Source organism: Capricornis sumatraensis, chromosome 14 (genome assembly GCF_032405125.1).
Source record: "Capricornis sumatraensis isolate serow.1 chromosome 14, serow.2, whole genome shotgun sequence".
Lineage (NCBI taxonomy): Eukaryota > Metazoa > Chordata > Mammalia > Artiodactyla > Bovidae > Capricornis > Capricornis sumatraensis.
In genome coordinates, this window is record NC_091082.1 from 49,786,309 (window position 1) to 49,813,932 (window position 27,624).

General features: G+C 42.8%; 1 protein-coding gene across 1 annotated transcript in view; it reads left to right on the plus strand.

The window, feature by feature from the left end:
• The window catches only part of MTOR (mechanistic target of rapamycin kinase), a 124,826-nt gene that overhangs the window by 18,431 nt on the left and 78,771 nt on the right, over window positions 1-27,624 (plus strand). The window contains exons 14-26 of the mRNA XM_068986236.1: window positions 1,299-1,421; window positions 2,186-2,275; window positions 2,400-2,492; window positions 3,179-3,313; window positions 3,540-3,669; window positions 5,031-5,281; window positions 15,027-15,113; window positions 17,757-17,924; window positions 18,426-18,538; window positions 18,899-19,061; window positions 20,148-20,240; window positions 21,155-21,301; window positions 26,592-26,734. Of these exons, the coding sequence (XP_068842337.1) occupies window positions 1,299-1,421; window positions 2,186-2,275; window positions 2,400-2,492; window positions 3,179-3,313; window positions 3,540-3,669; window positions 5,031-5,281; window positions 15,027-15,113; window positions 17,757-17,924; window positions 18,426-18,538; window positions 18,899-19,061; window positions 20,148-20,240; window positions 21,155-21,301; window positions 26,592-26,734 (1,736 nt within the window). The remainder of the gene's footprint in view (window positions 1-1,298; window positions 1,422-2,185; window positions 2,276-2,399; window positions 2,493-3,178; window positions 3,314-3,539; window positions 3,670-5,030; window positions 5,282-15,026; window positions 15,114-17,756; window positions 17,925-18,425; window positions 18,539-18,898; window positions 19,062-20,147; window positions 20,241-21,154; window positions 21,302-26,591; window positions 26,735-27,624) is intronic.

Below are 27,624 nucleotides of genomic sequence, written 5' to 3' on the forward strand. Positions count from 1 at the left end.
TGAATTTACTCTGTACTAAACTCAGCCCTTGAAACACCAAAATTTTATTTCATTTTATTTTTTCTGTTTTATCAGAAAGCTCAAATCTGGAAACACTTTATTAGCAAAAGGAATGAATAAAACAAGGGCTGCTTGGGAAAAATTTTAAATAATTTTTCTTGGTTTTAAACTTTGATACAAGTTTCCCCATGCTGAATTATACATTTTCATGCCTTGGTAAGGGACCGTACCCAAGTGTGCTGTGGTCTCTTCTTGGTGTCTTGATCATCAGGGAGGGCACTGGGTATTGTTATTACCCACTGCCCTTGCTCAGCAATGCTCTTTGGCTCTCAAGTAAATTGAGGACTCTCTGATTTGGCGCCAGCTGTCCCAGAGAATTGTGCATTCCTCCCTGGAGCCGTTTCCTCCCAGACAGTCATCTCTTGCAGTTACAGGTCTGTTCTTAGTATCCCTCTCCATCCCTTCTCACTGCTGTCTGTTGTGACCTACTGACAACAGGCTAGGGGCATCCAGGAAATTGGGATTATTAAAGCAATAATCTAAGACAAAACATTAACTTGGGGACTCCTCCTCTGGGTAGCTCAGTTAACATGAGCTTTGTTTCTCACTTTTCCCACTGTGCAGAGGTTTCCTTCTGGCAACTTCAGCTCTCCAGAAGTTTGTCTATATTAAGTTGTTCGTGTCTGTGTACCCAGGAGCATAACATGCTGATTTGCTGGTGTTTTCAGCAGGTTGGTTAGATCACACATGTTATCTCTGTTCATTAAGATTCAAGGGGATCCTGTTGGTATGATCCCTGTTTAGGCTTATCTAGAGGTACCCGGAACCACTGCTGAGTTTCGGTATTTCTTTCAACATCATCTGTCTTTGATTCCATTCTTATTATTTATAGCTACTCTGAGTAATTTGCTGACTGTAATCTGCAAAGATTCCAAAAAATCTGCAAAGATTTTTTTTGCGGAGAGCCTTTCCATCAGTCTTTATTTTTGCAAAACGCTGTTGACAGTGAGCCCTGTGATTTCTCAGTCTCCTATGGCTGCCTGCACTGTTAAATGCTGCGTTTCACAGAGGACCAAGGGCCCGTGGAGCACTAGGACAGACGGAGAAAGGGCTGGATTCAGGCAGTTTTTCCTCTTGTCCCTGCTGTCTCCAGGACTGTTGTGTGCACGGCAGAGATGGGCTTGTTTGTGGCATATCCCCAGTTCTGGTTCCTTCCTCTAGTCCCCACCTCATTCTCCCTTCAGACACACAGCACCTGTTGAGTTTCCTCTGCCATAGAGCGCCTTTCTTCCCTACAGATTCTGACAGAGCTGGAGCACAGCGGCATTGGAAGAATCAAGGAGCAGAGTGCCCGCATGCTGGGCCACCTGGTCTCCAACGCCCCGCGACTCATCCGCCCATACATGGAGCCTATTCTGAAGGTAATCTACCACAGAGACAGGTACTCTCTCTCCAGGCCGTCTTGGGACAAAGGGAGTGTTTCATTGTTCACTGGTACACTGAACAAAGTAGATCATTTCTTTGGTCTCACACTCAGGGACAAGAGCCCCATCAAGCACCTGCAGCTCAAGAATACCAAGAATTGCACCAGTTGCAGGAAAGCGCTCCCCTCCTGATGTAGTGTTTTAAGCACATCATCAGTTATCAAATGTGCTTGGAGAGGAGAAAATAGCAGCATAAAGTAGCTCCCCCAAAGCGAAGAAATAAGTGAGCTTTAAAATCTGAGGCAGTGGGACTTCCCTGGTGGTCCAGTGGCTAAGACTCTGCACTCCCAATCCAGGAGGTACAGGTTCAAGCCCTGGCCAGGGAACTAAGATCCTATATGCCGCAGGACACAGGCGAAAATATATATTTATCTGAGACAACCTTCAAATCTGAATATGTTGAGTCATGTGAAGTGTGTCACAACCTATGTGAATCTGGGTACATGGTCACACAGATGCAGTTTAGAAAAGGCATGGGAAACATTTGTAAATCATGGCACTTCCTAGCTCCCTCCTACGTCAGACTTGTGTACAGTATGGAGAAAGGAGAATTTACATTCCAGAGGAACCCTGGATTCATAAAGCTGGAGAAGTAATTTATCTGTGTCTGAGATGGTCTCTGGGGTGAACTTTACTTATGTGAAAAGAAGTTTCCTAGTCAGCTCTCACCAGCATTCATTTTCTTGTACCTTCTTCCATAGGCTTTAATTTTGAAACTGAAAGATCCAGACCCTGATCCAAACCCAGGTGTGATCAATAATGTCTTGGCTACAATAGGAGAGTTGGCTCAGGTAAGGTGACAACTGTTTTTTTCCGTAGGATGGGAAGAATGTGATTATACCTCTGATAAGGTCAAAATACTTCTTAATGCCATCATTTCTAATGCTGTCTGCCACCTCCTTTTTCATTTTGTAGGTTAGTGGCCTCGAAATGAGGAAATGGGTTGATGAACTTTTTATTATCATCATGGACATGCTCCAAGACTCCTCTCTGTTGGCCAAAAGGCAGGTGAGTAACACTACTTCCTCTTTGAACAGGACAGGCCCATGAGGCCAGGGACCTGTGTCACCTTAGTGTCCCCAAACAATGGCTAGCACATAGTGGGTACTCGGAAACATTTGTTGACTTAGTAAAAAGAAGAAAAACTTGGAACCGAATTAGCTGTCATCCTGACCCAGAGTTGCTGTCAGTGTTAGAGCTGACCGGTTCCGTTTCCTCTAGACAAAAAAAAAATTACAGATCATCCGTCAGAGCTCCGGCCCCCTAAAAGGAAAAAGAGTGCCTTGGCCTCTGGCTGTAGAGGCCAACAGAGCTCCAGCCCACCCTCCCCAGACCTAGTTTCTCTTTGGTCATTGAGATCGTTAGGTGCCTAGACTAAAAGTAAGACCAACCTTAATTTCCTTTTGGGTCAGACTTCTCCTATCAATCATCCATGGTGAGAAGGACTATGTATTTCCTTTGAGAAAGGCAGGACTGCTCTTTAGCTTTGATCCAGTAATGGTTGTATTGGTTTGTAGCCTTGTTTTTATGTCCCAGCTCTCGGGATTTGTGTTTATGGTTAATGTCTTCACTGGAAATTCTTTTCTTGTAATAGCCTTTAACTCTTTGTTACAACCATTTAACAAAGAGTACGAACTATGTTTTCTTTTCTCTCTTACTGGCTGTATGAGTCATGTGACCTTTCTCCTGTCCAGGTGGCTCTGTGGACCCTGGGGCAGTTGGTGGCCAGCACCGGCTACGTGGTCGAGCCCTACAGGAAGTACCCCACGTTGCTGGAGGTGCTGCTGAACTTTCTGAAGACTGAGCAGAACCAGGGTACACGGCGGGAGGTAGGAAGCTTGTCAGACTTAGTCTTTACAGACTTGCTGGGAGAATGGAGAGAGCGGGAGATGTTTGCGGCATTAACACGCTCCAGCGGTGTTGATGAGACTTCCTGTCCCTTTCCGTTTTGTCCCTGTAGCTGGGAATGGGAGAGGAGTGTCCGTGAGCGCTGTTTTGTTGTAGTCAGGTGCTGTGATGAATGTTTTCCTTTTCCCCCGCCCCTTTCCCACGCAGGCTATCCGTGTGTTGGGGCTTCTAGGGGCACTGGATCCCTACAAGCACAAAGTGAACATTGGCATGATCGACCAGTCCCGGGACGCTTCTGCCGTCAGCCTGTCAGAGTCCAAGTCAAGTCAAGATTCTTGTAAGTTGAGGGGACCCGTGAGTGGCTTGCCAAGTGCTTGCCTCACAAAGCCCTCACTGGCCGTGTTTAGAAAGAGCCTGGTGCTGGATAACTATGAAATGATCCCTCACTGGTTCACTTGGTGACTTTTGAATGGAACATCAGTAGTTTCCTTTTGAATCATAGGAAGGGCGCTGTGTCTAGAGTCTCCCTGTTTGCCTACTTTTTTTGTTAAGAGTTAACAGACTATGTCTGTGCTCACTTTTTGTGCCGATGAGAAAGAGGTGAATTATTACCCCATCACCTTTGTTCATCTGTCATTCTTAGTGCCTGTTTGATGTTTTCTCTTCCCATGGCACCCAAGGAGGAAGAGGGTAGAACTGATTCTCCCAATTTTGATTGATAAGGAAATCTGATGCAAGACTCAGAGGGCATAGAAAAGCAGGTAGCAACCCGAATCCACGGTTCTTTTTCCATCAAGTGGTCTGGCCCTGGAGTTCTTTGCTTTTAGATAAACAGCCTGAGAGATTGGGTAGGGCCTGGGGATGCTGGCAAGTTTTCTAGACTTAACCCACTGTCTCCATCAGGCAGACTTATCTGAAAGTAGGAAAGTTCAGCAGTGGCTTCCCCATCCAGTTCAGCAAAATAAAAGAAATAAATAAGTAAAGAAACTAATTTGTTTCTGAACTCTGTGGATGGGCTCCTTCTGCTTCCAGTGTGTTCTGTATGTTAGAGAAGTGTGCCTATGACAGTGCCCTGTCAGACCCCTGGCTGTCAAGCAGAGCCCGAGCCATGTCCTCCAGGTGTTCCTCTACTCTCAGCACTGTGTCATCCAGTCTCTTGGATGTTCTGTTTCTCAGTGTCCTTACTGTGCTGCTAAACACCCCTTCCCCAACCCTCCATACCCTCCTCCACCCCCAGTCCTTGAGATCCTTGTTGTTCAGGTCGGGTAGCATTTGTTGCTAACTTGTCTCAATTCCCCAGGGGGACCAAGCAACTGCTGAACAGATGTTTGCCTAATTTAATCCCCCTTACTTTCACTTGGGGAAGTAATTATTTTTATTGATGGTTTCAGCTACAAAGTTGTGAACTGGAATGATAAGAAGCTAAATTAAACACAGCAATTTAAAGCAAACCCATCATGTACTGTTTTAGGCTTTCATAGTTTAGATAACAGACAAGCCAAAAACTGTGTCCTTCATGGTGAGAGCCTATTCATTGGTTCCTAATATACCCTGTATTCCCAGTGCTGTTAGAATGTGGCAGGGAGAGAGACGCAAATGCTAATGAGTGTCTGGAGGGTTTTTGTTTGTTGTTAACCATGGTTTGTCCACAGTGAGAGTCGCGTGTAGCTCATGACCCTCATTGCTGTTTGGTCCTAGCTGACTACAGCACCAGCGAGATGCTGGTCAACATGGGGAACCTGCCTCTAGACGAGTTCTACCCGGCCGTGTCCATGGTGGCCCTGATGCGCATCTTCCGAGACCAGTCCCTCTCTCACCACCACACCATGGTCGTCCAGGCCATCACCTTCATCTTCAAGTCCCTGGGGCTCAAGTGCGTGCAGTTCCTGCCCCAGGTCATGCCCACATTCCTGAATGTCATTCGGGTTTGTGACGGGGCCATCCGGGAAGTAAGTGCCTAAACCCCTCGCCCTTGCTCCTCCCTGCCCAGTGCCTGTGTGGAAGGTCCATCTGTGCCTTGGCTTCCTTATGTACTCTGCTTGCCGTTACTTCCCTGAGCTTCTGACACCTAGGTGTGCAGGATTCATCAGCTCAGCCCAGCTTCCTGTCTTACCATTCAGGATGGCTAAAGGATGAGTGGCTGGTGGGACGGAACAGCATTATTATTCTCAGTAATCTAGTGTTCAGTCCAGTAATCTGATGGAACATCCCACAGTGGATTTCTGATTTCTTCTTCATGACTAGATTTAAGTCACACACTTGTGGGAATACTCCAGAGGTGCAGTTACAGTACTTCTTATTGGATCTGGTAATGTCAGTTTGTCCTGTTATTGTTGGTCCTAAGTTTGAGCTTGTGGTAAGGCTGGTGTCTATCAGATCTCTCCATGTAAAGTTACCTGTTTCCCTCAGTCATCAGTAGTATGTGGGGTGATAACTTGGAGACTGTGTGACTGTCCTCTTCCCCAGCTACCTTTCACCCAGTGATTTTAGCCTCCATTGAGGATCCTTGCTGAAATCAGTTATCATGCTGTTTGTAAAGTAATGACTTTAGTTCTTTTATTCCTTCTGCTTCTAATAGCTGGCATTTTTCTGTAAAGAATAATTTTCTCCTTTCCCTTCCTCTTCCTCTCTCTTGGTCTTTTTTTTTTCTCTAAACCGCAGAGCCCTCACTGTGGTTCTGTGATTACCATACGTGTACCACTACCTACAGCAAACCTACTGAATACAGTTCAAGGTGGCTTTGCAGTTCCTACTGTTCTTCGAATATATTCCACAAGGGTATACAGTCAGAGTACTGCCTTTAAAAAATATTGGAAGTAATTATTTTTCCTTCTCTGATCATATGGTCAACTTGATGTACATTCAGAAGAGATAGTATGTTTTTTAGAAAATGTATTTTTTAACATTGCTCCTGGAGTGTACAAGTGCAGTTTATTTTTACATAATCAACCTCATTGATTTCTTACTAATTCTAATAAGTTACCTGTATATTTTCCCAGGTTTTCACTCTAGATAATCATAGAGTCTGCAGAAAATAAAAAGCAGTTTTGCCTTTTTTGTTTTAGTCTGTAAAGCTGTTGTTACTTTTCTTTACTGCATTCTTAGGACCTTCACTGTAGTGTTGAGTAGACTGTAATACAGGAAACCTTTAATCTTGTTCCTGATGTAATGGGACTGCAGTTAAAATTTCATCAATAAACATGTTTGCTGTAGGTTTTTGATAGGTAGCTTTTTAAAGGTTATGAACATTCCTTTATGGTATTATTTGCTAAAGAGTTTCTATCATGAATAGGTATTAGCTTTATTAAATGCTTTTTTTTTTAATCTTGTGATAATCATTTGATTTTTTTCTTTCAATATATTAATATGTTGAATTACACTGATACGTGTTTTAATGCTAAAATACCCTTGATGTCTTGTGTCAAAATCATCTTGGTTATATTTTTTAATACATTGATTTTCTATCTAATATGTAATTTAGAATTTTTACATCTGTGTTCCTGAGAGGAATTGACCTATAATTTTTTTTTAACCACAGTTTCAAAGATCTGTTTAGCTTTTCTGTTTCTTCTTAAGACAATTTGAGTCGCATTTTTCTAAGACAGTATTTGTTTTATCTGAATAATAAAATCTATTGTAGAAGTTGTTCACTATTTTATATTTTAATTTCTTGGTAGAGGTTTGTCATAGTATTTTTCTTTTTCAAAGAACCAATTTTTGCTTTTCTTTCTCTTCTTTTTTTAAAAATTTAAAATTTATGTGTATTATTTTTTGGCTGCCCTGGATCTTAGTTTGAGCATGAGGGATCTAGCTGCAACATGGGAACTCTTAATTGTGTCATGTGGGATCTAGTTCCCTGACCAAGGATCAAACCTGCGCCCCCTGCGTTGGGAGTATTAGCCACTAGACCATCAGGGAAGTCCCATGTTTCTCTTCTCTCTTATATCTTTGTTTCTATTTCATTAATCTGCTCTTTACTATTACTTTCCTCCTATTATTTCTGCTTTAAAAAAGAATTATTAGATATTAGCTTCTTGATGGTTGATCTTTCTCCTTGTCTAAATGTAATCTGTTAAGGCTGTAAATTTAATTCCAAGATAAATTAGAAGTGGTATTTTAATTTGTAAATTAAATGTAGCTGCTGCATTCAAAAACTTTATTGAGGTGAAACTTACATGCCATAAAAATTTATCCTTCTTATATCCTTCTTACATGTAAAATCCAATGATTTTTAGTATATTTACAGAGTTGCAACATCACTACAATCTAATTTTAGAAAATTCTCATAACCCCAGAGAGAAACCTCCTGCCCTTTGCAGTCATTTTCCATTCCTATCCCAACCCTAGGCAACCATTTACCTACTTTCTGTCTCTGTAGATTTGCCTTTTCTGAACATTTCATAGAATTAGAAGCATACACGGTTTTTTTGTGTTTGGCTTCTTTCACTTTTGAGATTTATCTATGTTGTTCAGATTGTTCATTCTTTTTTATTGCTAAATAATAATTATTTTCATTACTGTTCAGAAGTAAGTATTTTCTAATCTTTGTTATGACTTCTTTCATCATCAAGGTAGTTAGAAGTGGGTATTTTAATTTGCAAATGTAGGATTTTAAATTTCTTCCTTGGATATCAATTTCTAACTCAATTGCTTTGGGTTTATGATTCTTTGATGTGTGCTGAAACTGCCTTAATCATCTAATGCTTGATTGTTTTCAGAAAACATTTCCTCTGCACTTGGGAACAGGGTGTATTTGCTAATGTTAGGCACAAGATTTTACATATGTTATTAGATTTGAACTTGTATTTGAATCTTTTATATCATTATTAATATTTGTTTGCTTAATCTGTCAAGTACTGAGAGAAGTGAGATAAAAATTCTCTTTTACAAGGATAGATTTATAAATTTCTCATAGTGTAGTTAATTTGGGGATTATATTATTAGGTGCATACACATTTTAAATCATCATATCTTCCTGGTGAGCTGAATCTTTTATCATTTTACAGACCCTTTTTGTCTTTGATAATACCTTTAGATTTGTTTTGCCTAATGTTAATTTAGTTATACCAGCTTTTTTTGGAGATGTGTGTCTTTTCTTTTTACTTTCGACTGTATTGTGACTTTTTGCTTCAAGTTGGTATTTCATAATAATATATATAATAATATGGCTAGATTAACTTTTTAATCTATTTGAAAATCTTTGTCTTTCAAGTAGTACATTCAGTCCAGTTACATTTATTGTGATCACTGATAAATTTAGGTTGATACCCACCATCTTACATAGTGCGTTATTTTTGTCCTATCTTGTGTATTTTCTTTCTTTTCTTTTTGGGGCTTGATTGAGCTTTCATTTTCTTATCTCTTGCCCTCTATTTTGTAATGGAATGTTTTAACCATAAACAAAAAGTAGACAACTTATATTAAATTCTCATACTCATCAACAGTTATAAGTATCTTATCAATTTGGTTTCATCTTATTACCTGCCCCCCTCCCACCCTAGACACACACACACACACAGACACATTCACACACACTTTTTTTCTGGGGCATTTTGCATTTTTTTTAAAGCAAATTCCAGATAAAATAATATTTCACCATTCAGTTCTCTCCTCTGTGTATAACCACAATTACAACACCTACAATTCTTTATTGTAATCTAATACTAGTCCTTCTTCAGATATCCTTGTTTGTCTTAAAATTTTCTTTTCACATTTGGCTTATTCCAATCCGAATCCAAATAATATGGCACTTGGCTGATATATCTAATTCTCTTTCTTTATCTTCTCCTTTTCCCCTCACTTTTTTGCTTTTCATTCCATGTCTTTGTGGAAGAAACCAGGTCATTTGTCCTATAGAATTTTCCATTCTGGATTTGCCTGCTTGTATTGTCAAGATGTCTTTTAATTTTTCTTGTAGACTGGTTAGATTCAGAGGATTCATTATTTTCAGGTTTTATTCTTTTGGCAAGAAATACTTTATAGGTGGTACCATATACTTCGTATTTGGGCATTTAGTAAACAGGTGTTTTCTAAATGATCCACTTCGAGTGATGTGCAGGTTCACCAGAGGATTCAAGTGGTGTGATTCTGCATTCTTCATCCGCCTTTAGCTCAATCACTTTAGTATTTATTGATTATTGTTTCCTAGAACTGTTTTTGAACAGCAGTTGCAAAGTGGTGATTTCCTGTTATTCCTTCTGGGTTTATTAGTTAGAAATCATCTATAAAAAGCTTTATGTCATCAACAGTTTAGTCAATTTAAAGGATAGTTCATTCAGGAAGGACGGAACAGACGCAGGATTCTTTCCTTTTATCACTTTTTCAGAATAATGAATCAGGTCCCTGACAACCTCTCAAAAGGTGACCCAGGCAACCCCCTTGACCCCCTGACATTTTTTGGAATATCACTGCCAATGCATGGATTTATGTATTGAAGACAGTCTTCTTTTCATGATCTAATTATTTCAATCTACCTGGTTTTGTGTTCTTTTTAAACTGTCCAGTGATCTTAGTCTTTGATCACTTTCTTTCTTTCTGGCAAAAAAAAAAAGATACTTCAGACTTACACTCCAGCCTGGGCATAGCCACTTGCAAGGAGCTGTGGTTTCTTCAAGTAAGAGATGGAACATAGAGACAGCAGTTTGTATGCTAGGATGCTCTTTGCTGCTGCTGTGTCATTGTTTCTAGGCCTTCTCAGTGAACAGAACTAGAAATATGTAGTTTTTAAAAAGGAAAAATAATCCATACCTTAATACTGATATTTCAAATTCAAATTTAAGATTAAAGAGTTGTTTTTTACTTCTTTGACTTTATACTTGTATCTCTTTTCTGTTACACTGAAAATCTTGATTTGTTTGTTCTGAGATCTCTGTAAGTTACTTATTTTATATTGCAGAATGTATGTATTTTGTATACATATAAACAGTAAATGACCAAGCATTAACTATGATTACTGAGTGCAGGTCAAGGTTTTTTGCAGTTTGTTTTTGTTCTGAAGATGTGTCCTGTTGGGAATTTATACCAAAAGACTTTGTTCAGAGTCACTTGAAATAATCCTTTGAGTGATGTGAAACCAACTTGGTTTATAGTTAAATTCATTTATTGCTATTTCCTTTCAATTTTTAGAGATTTCATGAGAGTTTTTCTAAGTCAACTTTCATTCTAGTTTTGTAAGACATTAGCAGAATTGCAAAGTCAAAACTATAAGACAAGAGATTGATATATTCAGCAAAGGCTAGCTTCTCATACCTTGTTTCTTTTTTCCTCTGTCATTCACCGTTGCTGTAGCAAGTCACCACCAACGTAGCATATTGAAACAACACAGATTGATTGTCTCACAGGTCTTTAGTTCATAAGTCTGACATCGATCATACTGAACTGCAATCAGAGTGCACTTATGGCTGTGTTCCTTCCTGGAGGCTCTAGAGGGAACCCTTTTCCTTGCCTTTTCTGGCTTCTAGAGGCTGCCTTCCTTCTTTGGCCGCCTCCTTACTTCTTCAAAGTCGGCAACACTGTATTTCTTTGTCTCTCTTTTTGCCCTCAAATCTTTCCCTCTGAACATAACTGCTGAAGGCTCTCTGCCTTTAAGGACTCTTGTAGTTAGGTTGGGCCCACCCTGATAATCTCTGTATCTTGGGGTCCTGACCCCCTAATCACATCCTCCAAAGCCCCTCTTGTCATGTAAAGTAGTTTATTCACAGGTCTAGGAATTAGGACTTGGATGTCTTTGGGGTGCTATAATTTTGCCTACTATGCTTCCCCCTAAGGTAACTAGCTTTTCCAGTTTTTAAATTTTATGTTTTCACTGTTTATTATTGAAAATATGAGAAAATATTTGTCCACTAACCTCCTTTCCTCAGAAGGTAACATAATATAAACCTTTGGAACTTTGCTTTTTTCCCACTTTCACAACAGCGTATTCTGGAGTTCACACCATAGCAGTGTATTGAGAAACGCCTTCATTCCTTTAGAGACACATGGGACTTCATTGTGTGAACATACCATAGCTATTTGACCAGTCCCTGCCGATGACTGTATTTTTTCCAGTCTTTTGTATTTGAAATAATCCCACAATGAAAAGCTTTGTGTATACATTGTTTTCACCTCTGTTTCTTCTTGTATCAATACTTAAATGGCTTCACTCTTTACATTTAGATCTTTGAGCTCTTTGGTATATGTCCCTTGAGAAATGGGTCCAAATTTATTTTTTTCACCCATAAAATTTGGCTCGCATATCTTATTTAACAAAGTCTAAAATTAATCATTATGTCTATCCTTTTCACTGAACAATATACAGAACTTGCGTTGACTGCTCAAAGTACCTCCCTTTGCTCTTATATTATGTAGTATCACTTTTTTTAACACCAAGCTAAACAGTATTATATTATTTTATGGAAACAATATTTGTTTATTTTTATCCACATTTGCCATTTCATTTCTTTTCCCATCTCAGAGCTTCCTCCTAGGGTCACTTTCATTCTGTCTAAGGCAGATACCGTTTCTGAGCATCCATTGAAGTAAATGCTGGTTTTGTTTATCTGATAAAAAAACTTTATTTCACCCTCTTTTAAAACGTTTTTTTAGCTGAAAATAAGATTCTGAGTTCTCCTTCAGCTGTGGATGTTATCCCACTGTTTCCTGACTTCTTTTGTTGGTCTTGAAAAATCATCATTCCTTTGTATTTAGTCTCCCTTTCCTCTGGGGCTGTTTTGGATCTTCTCATTGTTTTTGTTGTCCTGAGGTTTCAGGACTGCAAATCTGCATTTGCATTTCTCTTTTTTACCTTGTTGGGGATTTGTGGACTCTCTGAATATGAAGATTCCATCCTTCTATTTTTCCTTCCAGAATTTGATTCAACATGTGGGGCTTCTTACTTTCTCCTTAATGTCTCTTAGTTTCTTATCGTGTGGTTCACCTTTCTCTCTCAGAGATGCATTCTGAATGTGTCTTCACATCCATTTATTGATTCTTTAACCATGTCTTTGATCTGTCATTGAGTTTTTAGTTCCTACTACATTTTATAATTTCTAAAGTCATCCTGGGTTCTTTCAAACATCCCTAATATTTTTATAGGCGTGTTCCTGACTCATTTTTTAAAATTCTCATTCTTATTCCTTTAAGCATTTGAAGCAAGTTTGTTTTATATTCTCTGTCCACTAATTCCAGAGAAGCCTGGAGTGCTGCAGTCCATGGGGTGGCAAAGAGTCAGACACGACTGAGTGACTGAATTAAACTGAATTCCAGTATATATAGGATTTTCGATGGGTCTAATTCTGTTCTTTATTGTTGTTGCCAAGTCATGCTGGCAGGAAGCCTGTGAGTCTGTCCTTGTATGTTTTATAATTTTGGATCATGCATCATATTCAGCTGGGCTCCCCCTGGAGCAGTAATACTGGAATATATGCTCTGACTTTGCATCTCTCCAGCGAGGGTTTGCATTTGCTTCTGCCACTTGGTCCAGGATAACTGAAGTTAGATTCTTGGCTTAGAGTTTCTCAAACCACACAGGTAGTTAAAAGTTACCCTCTAAACTCATTGTGTGAGTATGACCTGAAATTACACACTTTTAGGAAGACTTTTTCGTCTATCCCAACCTCACGTCTAGACTGACAGATTATTTGTCTCCTTTTGCCAGTGGACAGATTGGGGGGTGGAGGGCTTTACCATTTTTCTTAATATGTAACTGTTTGAAGGTTTGGCTTTATGTGAAAGGTTTCAGTTTAGATAATCTACCAGCAGTGTTTGTCATCTTTTATGCATTATTTTTAGGCTTTTCATAGCAAGGGGACCTGGGAGGGCATCTCCAAGTGAAAGTGGTAGTCATTCAGTCGTGTCCAACTCTTTGTGACCCCATGGACTGCAGCTCACCACGCTCCTCTGTCCACATGTTTGCTAGGCAAGGATACTGGAGTGGATTGCCATTCCCTTCTCCAGGGGATCTTCCCGACCCAGGGATCGAACCTGGGTCTCCTGCACTGCAGGTGAACTCTGTACCATCTGAGCCACCAGCAAAGTATTTTAAAAGAACAAAACTATGTGTTCTTTTAAAATACTAATATTCAGGAGGAAAAAGAGAAAAAAGCTTGTGAAAGAATCTAAGAGAGAAGAAATAAGGTGACTGCTTGGGCTCCCTGCCTGGGTCTGATGTGCCTGCCTGTGTATATCCTGTGAATGAGCCACTGGAGAGGCTGCTGCTGGACACCTCGTGGGAAACGACAGCACGATCAGAATGCTTTTGTCTCAAGGTTTCCCCTGACCTCCCTGCCATCTGCTGTGCCCTGCTTTTCTTCCAGCTTAGACTTTCTACCTCCTCTTATGTTGCGCATCACACAAATTTAACTCAAGAACCATAGTATTTTAGAGTCTCTTGTCCCTTGATCTCTGTAATGTACTGTGGGGGCCATTTCACAGAAACTGTCAGCAGCGGTTCTGTGAGAAGGTGCCCAGGAGTTAGGAAGGGATGGTTCCACTGAGTCAAGCCTGTGTCCCACGTGGAACCAGGTTCTAACCCCCTTAGAGTCCACTGGTGTCGTTGAACTTGGAGAATTAGTCCATACTCTCTGAGCCCAGTCCTGTAATTGAAGAGGCCTGTCAATCTCACTTCTTTAGGTATTGAGTTCTGTAGGCCCATTACTCACTATTTGAAGCACTTTATTTTTAAAACTCACCCAAGTTTTTAAACATGGATAAGGGTGGAAATATATATGTATGAAATTATTCTTGTTAGTGGAGGGCAGCAAAGGCAAAGAACTATAAAACTTGGGGGCATGGGTTTGCTACTTGATATTGACATGGAGCACTATCTGAGGATCAAAACAAAATAAAAACTATGCCTTGAAGACATCTTAAACCTGGAAAGAGTTGGGATTTCTTACCAAAGCTGTCCTTACTCCTAACTTTATTTCATGAATGGCGTCTCTTGACAGTGACAAGATACCAGCCTAAATAGAATCTCCTTATCCCATCCCTCCCTCAATTTGCTTGCTGTTTTGGTTTACAATGTCTTAGAGACACAATTAGCTAATTAATTAAGACCTAATTAATTGAGTTAATTACTACACATGAGTCACAATGCCCATAATGGTTGGATGTATTTATTTTAGAACGTAAGTGGTAGTGAATTAAGACAAACAAAATTAACAAAATAATACATTTACAGTTAATTATTAAATTAATAAAAGATATGTTTATAGTTAATTAAAAATTTCATGTCCTTCTTTACATTTTTAGTAATCCTTCTCCAGTAGATGATGTTCGCTGGGCTTTAAACAGTATTTGTGCCCCTGTTCTAGTGCTCTCCAGGTATCAGCACATTTAACTCTTAGACCAGGCCTATGAGATAAGAACTGTTATCTCTCATTTTCCCACTGAAGAGGCTGAGTGCAGAGAAATTAAATGAAGGTCTTGAAGCTAGTAGGTAACAGAAATGACTCAGAACAGCTAGTCTGGCCCTAAAGCCCCTGCTGAGCAGAAACTGGCTCACCTGGCGAGTGAAGCCACTGACAGTTGTTTCAGCTCCCACCACCATTCCTGCCGAGGGTTTTAAATTTCATTCTTTGAAGCTTAGTCTCAGCAGATAGGGTGGTTTAGAAGCCAGTTCCATGGTTGTCTTTATTGGTTCACGTGGACCCGGGGTAGGCCTGGGAGTTTCACATTGTTTGTGGTGCCAACTTGCTGACCTCCTCTCTGTTTCAGTTTTTGTTCCAGCAGCTGGGAATGTTGGTGTCCTTTGTGAAGAGCCACATCAGACCTTACATGGATGAGATAGTCACGCTCATGAGAGTGAGTAGAAATGAATGCTTTGGCCTGTTCCTTGGGGTTTGTGTCCGGGAGCATCTGGAAGCAGGTTTGGATGACGTGGACATGTTTTTTATGGGTCGTCATAGAGCTGTTACAACCTGAGGATGTAAAGTGGAGCATGGTATCCCAGTGGATCCTGAAGGGATGGAGGGGCCATAGCTACAGGCTCCCAGGTACAAGAGTTCAAGGTGTAACGTCTGAGGAGAAATCCTGAAGTAATTGTTCTGCCAGAAATAGACTTGAGTTCCTTGCCTTACACACAGCAGAGCAATTTCACTTTAATATCACAGCAGTGCTTCACTCTTCCCACAAAAGCCCTCTTCCTTACTGCCTATAAAAACATGGCCTTAAGAGAGGACTGGGGATTGGGCCTTCCTGGGGCCATTAAATATGGTGGACTCCTGTCAGACTCTGAGGAGGAAGGTGATGCTTTCCCCTGCTGCTTTCTACCGCCTGCCTGCTGCCTTCTGACTGCAGTCACGACTGAGAGGGGGCTTGTATCCCAGATGTTATAATGCGCTTTAAGCAGGTGCACAGGACACCCCATTGACAGTAGTATCCATCTTCTGTTTTGAAGTGGGGGAGGCTGCTTCCTACTGTTCTTTATAATTTCAGTGTCTCTGCTGGGGAGGTTGCTTTGCAGAGATGGCTGTGTCCTAAAATTTGGAAGACACTTCTTCCAGGCATTTTTGTTCTTCTACACAAGCCCTTTGTAGTTGGCTTGAAGGAGGCAGCAGGACTAAAATCAAAATGACTGGCTTCAAAAATGAAACTTCCCCAAAAATGAGTCCTCAGAACCAAATAACTCCCATATGTATAAATAAGTGAGAGCTGCAGGAGGCTGAAGAGCCTGTCGGATGGAATTAGGGAAGTGGGGAATGGCACAGGAGGAAGCAGTGTGCTCTTGGGTCAAAGCTGAAGTAATCTGTGACTTGCTTCCCAAAAAAAGACTTAACGGCCAAGGCATAGGGGTTTGGGGCAGGGAGCCTTACACCTGCCAGATCCAGCTCTCACTCCCTTCAGGTAACAGAACGTGCAGCACGGCTCTCGCCTTGGCTCTCAAGCCAGGGCATTTTAGTAAGCTCCCCCCAGCCAGGGAGAGCTTGGGCTTTGTGAACAGTGATCCAGCCACCATCCCTGGGGAGGCTGCCTGGCTTCTTTGAGGTAGGGGAAACCCCTTGTGAGGAGTCCTGGTAGTCCTCCAGGGGAGAGTAGTAGTTGTAGTGTGTGTGTGCTCAGTCATGCCAGATACTTTGTGACCCCAAGGACTGTAGCCCGCCAGGCTCCTCTGTGGGATTTCCCAGACAAGAATACTGGAGTGGGTTACCATTTCCTTCTGCATGGGATCTTCCCGACCCAGTGATTGAACCCACATCTCTTTCATTTGCAGGCCCACTGAGCCATTTAGACTTCTTTTAAGCCTTTCATCCAAGGAGTTGTCTCTTTTTTGTTTTTTCATTGACTTCTACTCTGATTTAAATGGAAGCCCAACAGGCTCAGTGGTAAAGAATCCACCTGCCAAGCAGGAGACTCGGGTTCAATCCCTGGGTCAAAAGGATCCCTTGGAGAAGGAAATGGCAGCCCACTCCAGTATTCTTGCCTGGGAAATCCCATGGACAGAAGAACCTGGTAGGCTCCAGTCCATGGGGTCACGAAAGAGTCAGACATGACTTAGCAACAACCAAGAGTACTAATATGCATATGTTGCCATCGTTAAGTCTCCTGCCGTAGAGGTTTTAAATAAAGTACTAGGCAGCTATCTTTCTGAATTGATTTGAAGTGACAGCTTTCCTTGGAGTGAGAGATTGGACCAATTTGCTTTGTAGTACTAAGACAGGATCTGGAGCCAGTTGGCCAGGTTTTCATTTTAGTAATTTATGTGGGATATAATTGGATGAATGTAGAAAAATACTCTTTGTGGCACTCTCTTGGCCTGAAAATGGTTTGGGACAGGTATGAGATGCTGTTGAGCGAAGTCTATATTTAGAAAGAGCAGGAAATCTTGTTAACAGTAGAGTTGCCCCCTGGCAGAGCCCAGGTGGAACCCAAAGCAGAACCACCCTGGACAACTAGCGAGCTCCTAGAGCACTGCAGAGCTGGTGGTCCATTCATTCTGTAAATGGGTTTGGGTGGCTGGAATATACCAGGGTCTCTGCTGGATTCAGGGAGACAGATGTATCAGCTGGTTTCATGCCCTTAACTAGCCTACAGTTGAATAGAGGGAGGATAGCAAAAAAAAATTGTTGCAGGTGCTGGAAAGAGGAGAGCAGAGGGACCCACAGTGGATGATGGAAAGAGACAGGAAAGGCTTCTGAGTAGAAATGAGCCTTGAGCCAGGTCTGGAAAGAGGTGGGGCTTAGCTGAACAAGAGATGGGATCTAAGCAGAGAGCACCATGAGCAAAGCACGGAGGAAGAAAGTAGTCTGGTGCTTTCAGGGAGATGCAGCTTAGCTGTTCACTGTGATGTGGGGTACAGGAGGACCTGGGGAGCGGAGGACAGGGAAGGGTTCCATGGGGCAGACCATGCTCACTGCCTTTCTGCTTCTTTTTAGCTATCTTAGTTCCTTGGTTCCTATGTCAACAGAAAGGCCCCTGACTTTGCTCCTCTGTCTTCCCCCTTCCTAGGAATTCTGGGTCATGAACACCTCCATCCAGAGCACAATCATTCTCCTCATTGAGCAGATTGTGGTAGCCCTCGGGGGTGAATTTAAGCTCTACCTGCCCCAGCTGATTCCACACATGCTTCGTGTCTTCATGCATGACAATAGCTCAGGCCGCATCGTCTCCATCAAGGTAAGTATCCCGGGGCATCCTCTAGAGAGGTTTCCAGAGTCTCTCAGAGTCCCCAGTTGGTCATCTAAGAGACGAGACCCTGTTCTGAGTGACAGGGTGGTGCTCAGCCTAAAAGATTGAATCTAGGGAATACTCTAGTACCTGAAGTGTGCAGTGTGTAGCTTATACAGTGTTTCTGACCCTCTCTTGATTATCTTTATGTTTTGTCTCCTTTAATGGAATAATCTTGGTAAATGTTTATGGCAGAGCAGTTTTCTCTATTACCCGGCCACTGATTCTTTATAGCTGAAGTAAGCGCAGAGAAAGAAAAGTAGCATATAAGCAAAACAATATGAGAGGAGACTGTGCTACCAAGAGAATGTAATTCCAAGTCACTTATTAAAGTCTGTTCAGAGTACCCCCCAAATTTGAAATTATCCTACCACTGCCACCCTGTGTGGACTTAGGGACTTAGTCCCTGACTATACTTGTCCATCGCCTTGCCTCTGCTCCTCTTTGCAGTTGCTGGCTGCAATCCAGCTGTTCGGTGCCAACCTGGACGACTATCTGCATTTGTTGCTGCCCCCGATCGTGAAGTTATTTGATGCCCCCGAAGCCCCATTGCCTTCTCGAAAGTGAGCACTTGCCCTCTAGGACTAACAGTCATCAATCTAGTTAACCATTAAAATGTCTTATTGAAAATGTCCTTTTCCTAATTCCCTGGGCCATATTTCTTTTCTTTTCTTTTTTTTTTTTTTTTGTCATTTTAGGTTGGTCCAGAAATGTACTCCCATTAGGTTAGTCCAGAAGTGTACCAGGCTTCTGGAAATCTTAACTGTCCCCATCCCACTGCGGTGTGTGTTGGCTCTGTGCACCCAAAATAACGTCAGAAGCCATTCCTTCCCAATAGGTGCCAATTGTTAAGGTAGCCCTCAGTTGTTTCTGTTACTCTGGGCTATGTGTCAGTAGTTACTGTATCTCAGCGGTTGTTGTAGGGCCGCGCTAGAGACCGTGGACCGTCTGACGGAGTCTCTGGATTTCACGGACTATGCCTCTCGGATCATTCATCCTATTGTACGCACACTGGACCAGAGCCCAGAACTCCGTTCCACAGCAATGGACACATTGTCTTCACTCGTCTTTCAGCTGGGAAAGAAGGTGAGGCGGGAGTCCTCAATACACGTGCTCGTCTGACTTAGCGAACTCCTCTGCTTGTCAGTCCATAGGCCTCAACCACTGTCAGAGAGAGGGGAATCATTTATGCCCTTTTTCCCTTCTTTAGCAAGTGTTTATTGAGCCACCTCTGTGGGCTGAGTGCTGTTCTGGGGACAATGCAGTGAACAGAATGATGTCCTTGTTCCCACAGAGCTCACGTTCCAGTGAAGCAAAGCTCTAAGACATCATTTATCTCATGAGGGTGACGGATGGGGAGAGACGCTGTTTCTTTAGGGGAGGTGAGGAAGACCACTCTGAAAAGGTGACATTTCAGCAGAGACCTAAGTAACAGAAAGGCCCAGGCCCAGGGAGCTGGCTGCAGGCACAAGGAAGAGCAAAGGCACAGGTTCCAGAAGGCAGAACCTGAAGAGAGGGGACAACAGAGTAATGACTTGAGCAGGGGAGAGGGCTTGAAAAGATCATAGAGAACCTTGTGAGGGCTGGGCTGGCGATAGGCCCACTGGAAGCTACATATTGTGACCACTAGTTCTCAGAATGTGATTCCCTGACAGGCAGCACCAGTATCTACATAGCTGGGTGCCATTAGAACTGCAGGTCCCCCAGGACCTGCTGAGCCAGAGCTCTGATTGTAAGCGCAGCAGTCTCTGGTTTCATATGCCTTCCAGGTGATTCGGATGCCCACGAGAATTTGCACATCGCTGTTTCATTGTAAGTACTTTGACTTTTACTCTGAGCAGCACTGAAAGTCTTTGGAGAGATTGAGCACAGGAATACTGTGATCTGACCTAACATTTTTAAATGATGGCTCTTAGCGCTGTGTGGAAGAACAGACTGGGCCAAGAGTGGAAGCAGAGAGACCATTATAGTAAAAGCCAGTTGCAGTGACCCAGATGGAAGGTGGTGGGTGTGAGGATCATAGCCTAGGGGCCAGAAAGTGATTCTCCTGCAACCACAGAGCTAGTCCCAGACCCCGAAGCAATAGCTGTAATAAGGCAGTGCTAATAATCTTTTCTCTCTTTCCTACTCTCCAAAGTAATGGTTTCTGATTTGTTTACTCTCCTCTTGCAGTACCAAATTTTCATTCCAATGGTGAACAAAGTTCTGGTGAGACACCGAATCAACCATCAGCGCTACGACGTCCTCATCTGCAGGATAGTCAAGGTGAGCTGTGCTTCATTTCTGCTCTCAAGTTCCCTTGTCATCTTTCTTAACTGGTGTTCTTAGCGGTGGGAGTATATGTAGCTTTTTAGCTCTGAACTGTGCTGTCCTGTGCTGTGCTGAGCCAAGTCTGTTCAGTCGTGTCTGACTCTTTGCGACCTTGTGGACTTTAGCCCACCAGGCGCCTCTGTCCATGGGATTCTCCAGGCAAGAGCACTGGAGTGGATTACCATGCCCTCCTCCAGGGGATCTTCCCTACCCAGGGATCAAACCCAAGTCTCCTGAGGCTCCTGCATTGCAGGCAGATTCTTTACCGCTGAGCCACTGAGAAAGCCCTTTAGCTCTGAACTAGGGATTGGCAAACTTCTGTCAAGATAATGCAATTTTTCAGTTTTGCAGGCTCGATGGTCTCTGATGAAACTACTCAGCTCTGCCACTGCCACCTGGAAGCAGCCATAGGCATCCATAAGCACATGAGCCAGGTTGCATTCCAGTAAAACTATTTATGGACACCAAAATATGATTCTCTAATAATTTTCATGTGTTGCAGAATATCAATCTTCTTTCAATTATTTTTTTAATCATTTAAAAAAATGTAGAAACCAGCCTTGGCCCTTAGGCCTGACAAAAACAGACAGCAAGCAGCTCTTTGCTGCCCCAGCTCTTCATCGCATTTATTGCTATGTGCCAGTTGCATGCTCATACTCTTAAGTCAGTGCTTATCAGCAACCATGACTGACCAACGCAGACTGGTCTCAATGCAGAATACAGCCCTCTCATGATTCATTTTGTCTGTACCGGGAATCGTACCTAAATCCTGACTCTTCTGAAAGGTGGGACCCGCCTGAGGTTTAAGGGTGTTTCCTAACCTGGAGCAGCTTGCGGAGTCGCAGGTGTTCTGTAAACTCTGGTTGCAGGGGTATACCCTAGCTGACGAGGAGGAGGACCCTCTGGTTTACCAGCATCGAATGCTGAGGAGCGGCCAAGGTGATGCCTTAGCCAGTGGACCAGTGGAAACGGGGCCCATGAAGAAGCTGCACGTCAGCACCATCAACCTCCAAAAGGCAAGCCCACTGTGTTCTGGGGGGCTTGGAAGGGAGAGCCCTGCTCTTGTCGCTTGTTCGAAACTTTCAACTCTTGCTATCTTCTGCCTAAAATAACCAAAATCCAAGCATTTTCCTGAAAATCTAGATGCCATGAACTTAGGTCATTTTGTCTTTCTCCAAGTGTCTGAATTATACAGTTTTTTAATACAAGGAAAGTAAAGAACAAGGTGTCCTTTTATGTTCCCTTGGAGCTTTGGCAGCAGAACTTATTTTTTTTAATACTTTTATTTAATTATTTTATTTTTGGCTGTGCGGGTCTTTGTTGCTGTGCATGCTTTTCTCTAGGTGCAGCTCTCTAGTTGTGGGTCATAGTCTTCTCATTGCAGTAGCTTCTCCTGTTGTGGAGCACGGGCTGCAGGACATGTGAGCTCAGTAGTGGCAGCTCTTGGGCCCTGAAGCATAGGCTCAGTAGTTGTGGCGCATGGGCTTAGTTGCTCCGTGGCACGTGGGATCTTCTTGGATCAGGGATCAAACCTGTGTCTCCTGCATTGGCAGGTGAATTCTTTACCACAGAGCCACCAGGGAAGCCCAGTGGAACTTGTTGCAGTTGCAGTCTCATTTTTTACATGAATGAAACACAACCAGTCAGCCTTGAAGTTAGCACTGAGACTGATGCAGGCTCTTGAAAGCAGTCCTTCACAAACTTCTCAGACTCTTTGGGCTTAACCATACGCTGGGGACCTTGTTAAAATGCTTGTTCTGATTCAGGCTCAAGCTCAGGCCTTGATAGTCTCTATTTCTAATAAGCTCCCAGGTAATGGCTGATGCTAGTGCTCCATGGGGCCACACTTTTGAGAAGCAAGGATTTAGATCTCTGCAGGTCAGTACTGGATTCTCTGTGCTGACCAAAACCTGGGATAAAACCAGCTTCTCATCACGTATGCCACCAGCGATCCACTTACATATAGGCAGTTTCAAAGCATCTCTGATCGATCTAAACAGAGTAATCATATACTTCACTGACTTTTAAATAAATTTATCAGGTTGCTTATTTTGCACATTTTGCATCAGTCTTTAGTACTTCTGGTGACTGAAAGCAGCTCCCAGTTTGGATTTCAACGTAGTTTTCTTTCCTTTATTACCAGTTGACCCAAGGCAGCTGCACTTCTGTGCAGCAGCAGATAGAGGTAAAGAACTAGGCAGGGCTGGTCCCAGCTGACTTGGTCTCTTGGCCAAGCCCATAAAGATTTGCACACAGACCTGTGTGCATGTGCTCACACACAGCTTTGGAACACTGGCCTTTACTCCTGACATCAGCCTTTACCCATAGGCAACTGCAAAGTAACCACTACTGAGAAAAGTTTGATGATTTAAGATGAAAGTGGTAAAATACCCCTGGGTCAGGAATGATGTTGCTCTCCTGTGTGTGTTTTGTAATTGCTAGTCTCAGACCTCAGGAGGAGAAAGGTTGACACCTGGCATTCCCAAGTGTTTGCTGAGGCCACCATGCTAACACCTCACCCTTGAGGGAGGGGCTGGACAAGGAGGCCAGATGTATGTTTCCACCCAGATATTTTCAGCCTGCCTTGGTGCAGAATGTCCTTCCAGCCAGGCAGCTGTCCGCCCTGCTTTAGGGCTTTGTTTTCTTTACTTTAGGAAATTCCCCAGTGGTCTAGTTTGCTTCCAGGAAGTTTTGCTTTTTACCCAGGATTTGAGAAAAAGAAGGCATCTTAGTTTGTCTCACCTGAAAGAACAGATCAAGTTCAAAAACCCTAACCAACGTTCTCCACACCTAATGCTCAGATTCATTTCATCTAAAAGTAAATTGTGCTTCTGTGTATTCATGTGATGACAACTAGGGATTGGTATATTTGTCAGTTTTAACCAGCCTTCAAAGTAATAATTTGCCACCTCAGTCACCCTTCTGTTGGCTATGCTAATAGAAGATTTACATAGTACAGAAAATATAAAAACTGTTTATATATACCTCCAGCATGCCTCCAAGATTCTCAGCTGCTTTCTTGTCTTATGGTAATTGATTCGGGCTTACCTTCTAAATGAATGAGCTGGCGTTCCATCAGCGTGCACCATTGTTACCAGATAAGGCAGTCAGCAGAAGGTGGGTAATGAGAGGAAAGTGACTGGAGTTTGAACAGTTGCTGTAAAACCCAGAGAATTGAGACTTGATTATGTTTTAAATTACAAAGCAGTGGGGAAAGGCCGTTGTGAAGCACATATCCTGTTTGATAGATTGTGTAGTTGTTCACTAAGCCAAAATTTTTTGGAGAGCTATTTGCTACCATTTATCAAATGGTACTAATGTTAATGATCGCAGTAACCACCATCTACATTTGTTGAGCACTTCCCATGTGTCAGGCACTGTTGTGAGCACTTTATATGTATTGATTCATTTAATCTTCACAGTAACTGTGTGAGTTCAGTGCTACCATTCAGTTCAGTTCAGTCACTCAGTCATGTCCGACTCTTTGAGACCGCATGAATTGCAGCATGCCAGGCCTCCCTGTCCATCACCAACTCCTGGAGTTCACTCAAACTCATGTCCATTGAGTCGGTGATGCCATCCAGCCATCTCATCCTCTGTCGTCCCCGTTTCCTCCTGCTCCTAATCCCTCCCAGCATCAGAGTCTTTTCCAGTGAGTCAACTCTTCGCACGAGGTGGCCAAAGTACTGAAGTTTCAGCTTTAGCATCGTTCCTTCCAAAGAACACCCAGGGCTGATCTCCTTCAGAATGGACTGGTTGGATCTCCTTGCAGTCCAAGGGACTCTCAAGAGTCTTCTCCAGCACCACAGTTCAAAAGCATCAGTTCTTCAGCACTCAGCTTTCTTCACAGTCCAACTCATATCCATACATGACCACTGGAAAAACCATAGCCTTGACTAGACAGACCTTAGTCGGCAAAGTAATGCCTCTGCTTTTGAATATGCTATCTAGGTTGGTCATAACTTTTCTTCCAAGGAGTAAGCGTCTTTTAATTTCCTGGCTGCAATCACCATCTGCAGTGATTTTGGAGCCCAAACAAATAAAGTCTGACACTGTTTCCACTGTTTCCCCATCTATTTCCCATGAAGTGATGGGACCAGATGCCATGATCTTCGTTTTCTGAATGTTGAGCTTTAAGCCAACTTTTCGCTCTCCTCTTTCACTTTCATCAAGAGGCTTTTTAGTTCCCCTTCACTTTCTGCCATAAGGGTGGTGTCATCTGCATATCTGAGGTTGTTGGTATTTCTCCCGGCAATCTTGATTCCAGCTTATGCTTCTTCCAGCCCAGCGTTTCTCATGATGTACTCTGCATAGAAGTTAAATAAGCAGGGTGATAATATACAGCCTTGACGTACTCCTTTTCCTATTTGGAACCAGTCTGTTGTTCCATGTCCAGTTCTAACTGTTGCTTCCTGACCTGCATACAGATTTCTCAAGAGGCAGGTCAGGTGGTCTAGTATTCCCATCTCTTTCAGAATTTTCCACAGTTGATTGTGATCCTTATTGTGCTACCATTACCATCCCTCTTTTGTGATGTGGACATTGAGACACTGAAAGGTTAAGAAATTCATCCAGTGTCAGCCAGTAGATGGTGGAGCCAAGGACACGAGCCAGGTATGACTCCAGAGACCAGTTTCAACCACTGTGCTGCATTGTCTTCCCCTCATCCAAACTCAGCCTCACATCTTTAGAGGGCGAAAGACGTTAGTGCTACTTCTTTGTATATGACTGACTTTTAAATACCTTGTAATATAGTGCTGCTATGCAGAGACTCACTGTTTAGGGTGGAAACCAGCAATCTGTGGATTGAAAAGGACTTGATGTTCCCAGTTCATTCCACAGAATAAGGTCTAAAAGTCTTTGGTGTCTAGTGTCTTTCTTCTTTCTAGTTCAGGAATTCTCATTGTGTCAGTGAGAATCCACAAAATTTTTTAAGCTGTCTCTTGTAGTATTTCTACTTCAGTTTTTGACGTACAGTAATAGTTTATGTACTGTCACTTATTGGTAAGTCGTCAAAAGCTACAGCAGACTTCTGTTTCATCCCAGGGAGGTGATGGGTTGGATCAGTGGTGGTCAGGTTATGTAGCACACACAGGTCTCCTTCACTCCCTGGACGACTTCCCTTGAGAACTTCTCCTCTAACTTATCTGATCCTCCCTTAGTTAAGGGAAGATCAACCTGTCTGTTCTGCCAGAAAAATCTTTTTTGAGAATATGTTTTAGAAGTTAAAGATTTAGTAGTTGGGGCTAGGCCAATTCAGAGAGAAGTCATTTTGATAGTAAGAGCAACAATGTTCTGCTTGTTACTCCAGCTAGACCCTTTAGATGCATTTTTCCTGGATAAGGAAGACTTAAGACTCAGATGCCGCCTACCAGTAGTTTGCCCAGAGTTTCTTCAGCAGCTGAGTGGCAGGGCCAGGGTTCCAGCCAGGAATTTCTAACTTCAGAGTAGCAGACACTCACACAGAGAGCACTAACTTGCGCTGAGCACTGTGCTAAGTCTGTTACACATATTAACTTAGTTAATCCTTAAAACACCCTCTGAGGTGGGGACTGTTATCCACACTTTACAGAGGAGGAAACTGAGGCACAAAAAAGTTAAGTAACTTGCCCAAGACCAGGCACCCAATACGTTACATAAATGGAATTTGAACTCAAGTTGCCAAGCTCCACAGATGTGGCTGCTGGCCAGTACCCTCTATTACCCAGCCCCAGTGCCTGAGTCTTTCCATCCACCTCCCTAAGCTGCCCCTGCTAGTAACTCTTGGTGCCAGGAGAGCTCAGAGTTTTGAGGAAAATTGAAGGGGATTAACTGCAAAGTAAAAGTTCTATCTGTTCAGCTCCTTTTGTCTCATTCCAACATAGTGCTGTGTCCTCTGGGCTTTGTCACACTATTGATGATGGTGCAGATCTGAACATTTCCCCCTCCCTGTGTGACTGTGCTGTCAGATGAGCCAATGTCCCACTGCACGGTGCCCTGGGCCCTTCCCACACTGCTGGAGGCCATTCTGAGTGTGACAATCCCCATCCACTCTGGGGTTGTGGAGCTCTCTGCTTGGCGGATAGAGTTGAGCACAGATGAGTTGTAAAACAGGCGTTCTCTATATTGTGTTATATTCCAGAGGTTGCTGCTTTTGTTTTATGACTTTAATTAAATATTACTCTTTTGTATTTGTACTCAGGGAGCTTTGTCGTGAGAGGTACAATTGTATAAACCAAAGAAGTGGGATAATCATTAGACAGGCGAGGACTCCTTGCAATAGGCCCTCACAGCTGATGGTTTTCCTTTCTCGCCTGTGGTGTATAGGCCTGGGGAGCTGCCAGAAGGGTTTCCAAAGATGATTGGTTGGAATGGCTGCGGCGGCTGAGCCTGGAGCTGCTGAAGGACTCCTCGTCACCCTCCCTGCGCTCCTGCTGGGCCCTGGCACAGGCCTACAACCCGATGGCCAGGTGCGGTGTGTCAGGGCTCCCTTCCTCCCAGCTTCACTTTGTGATCAAGAGGACTAGCCTGTAGAAAGCAATATGTAAGAATTAGTTTTCATTAGCACTAAGAGTCAAAAGGTATTTTTAATTTTGTTAACTTCTGGGGTAAAAAATAAAAAGGCAAATTGAACAAGCTCTTATTATAGGAAGAAGATCCATCTTAACCTTGCTAATAGACCTTTCTTTAGTAGATTTAGGTCCAAAATTTTAATTACAAAGTCATTTATAACTCTGAAAACAACTATGTAATAGTTTAATATAATGTTTCCAATAATAGTGATGTTCCAGTTACATGTGACTGCATAAGTCCCCAAGTCTTAGTGGTCTAAAACAACAGTCATCTAAAATTATTTATTCTACGTACAAATCTGCAGTTTGGGCAGGACTTGTGGGAACAGTTTGTCTCTGGCCACCCAGTATCAGCAGGGGTATTAGTCCCAGGGCTAGAAGGTTGACTTCCAAGATGGCCCATTCATACATCTGCCAAGTTGGGGCTGACAGTTGGCCAAAGGTTCAGCGCTGGCCAGGGCCTTGGTTCCTCTCCATGTGGACTGCTCCATGGGTTGCTTGGGCTTCCTCACAGAATACTGTCTTAATTCAGGAGTGAGTGTCTGCAAGGGACTGACACATGACACAGAAGTGCATGGTGCTTGTACAACCTGCCTTGGGGGTCATGTAGTGTCACTTCTGCCCCATTCTGTCAAAAGAAGTCACAAAGACCCACTCAGGCTCAAGGAGAGGAGACGTGGATGCCACTTTTTTATAGGGGAGTGGAAAAAGGAAATGGCAACCCACTCCAGCATCCTTGCCTGGAGAATCCTGTGGACAGAGGAGCCTGGTGGGCTGCTGTCCTTGGG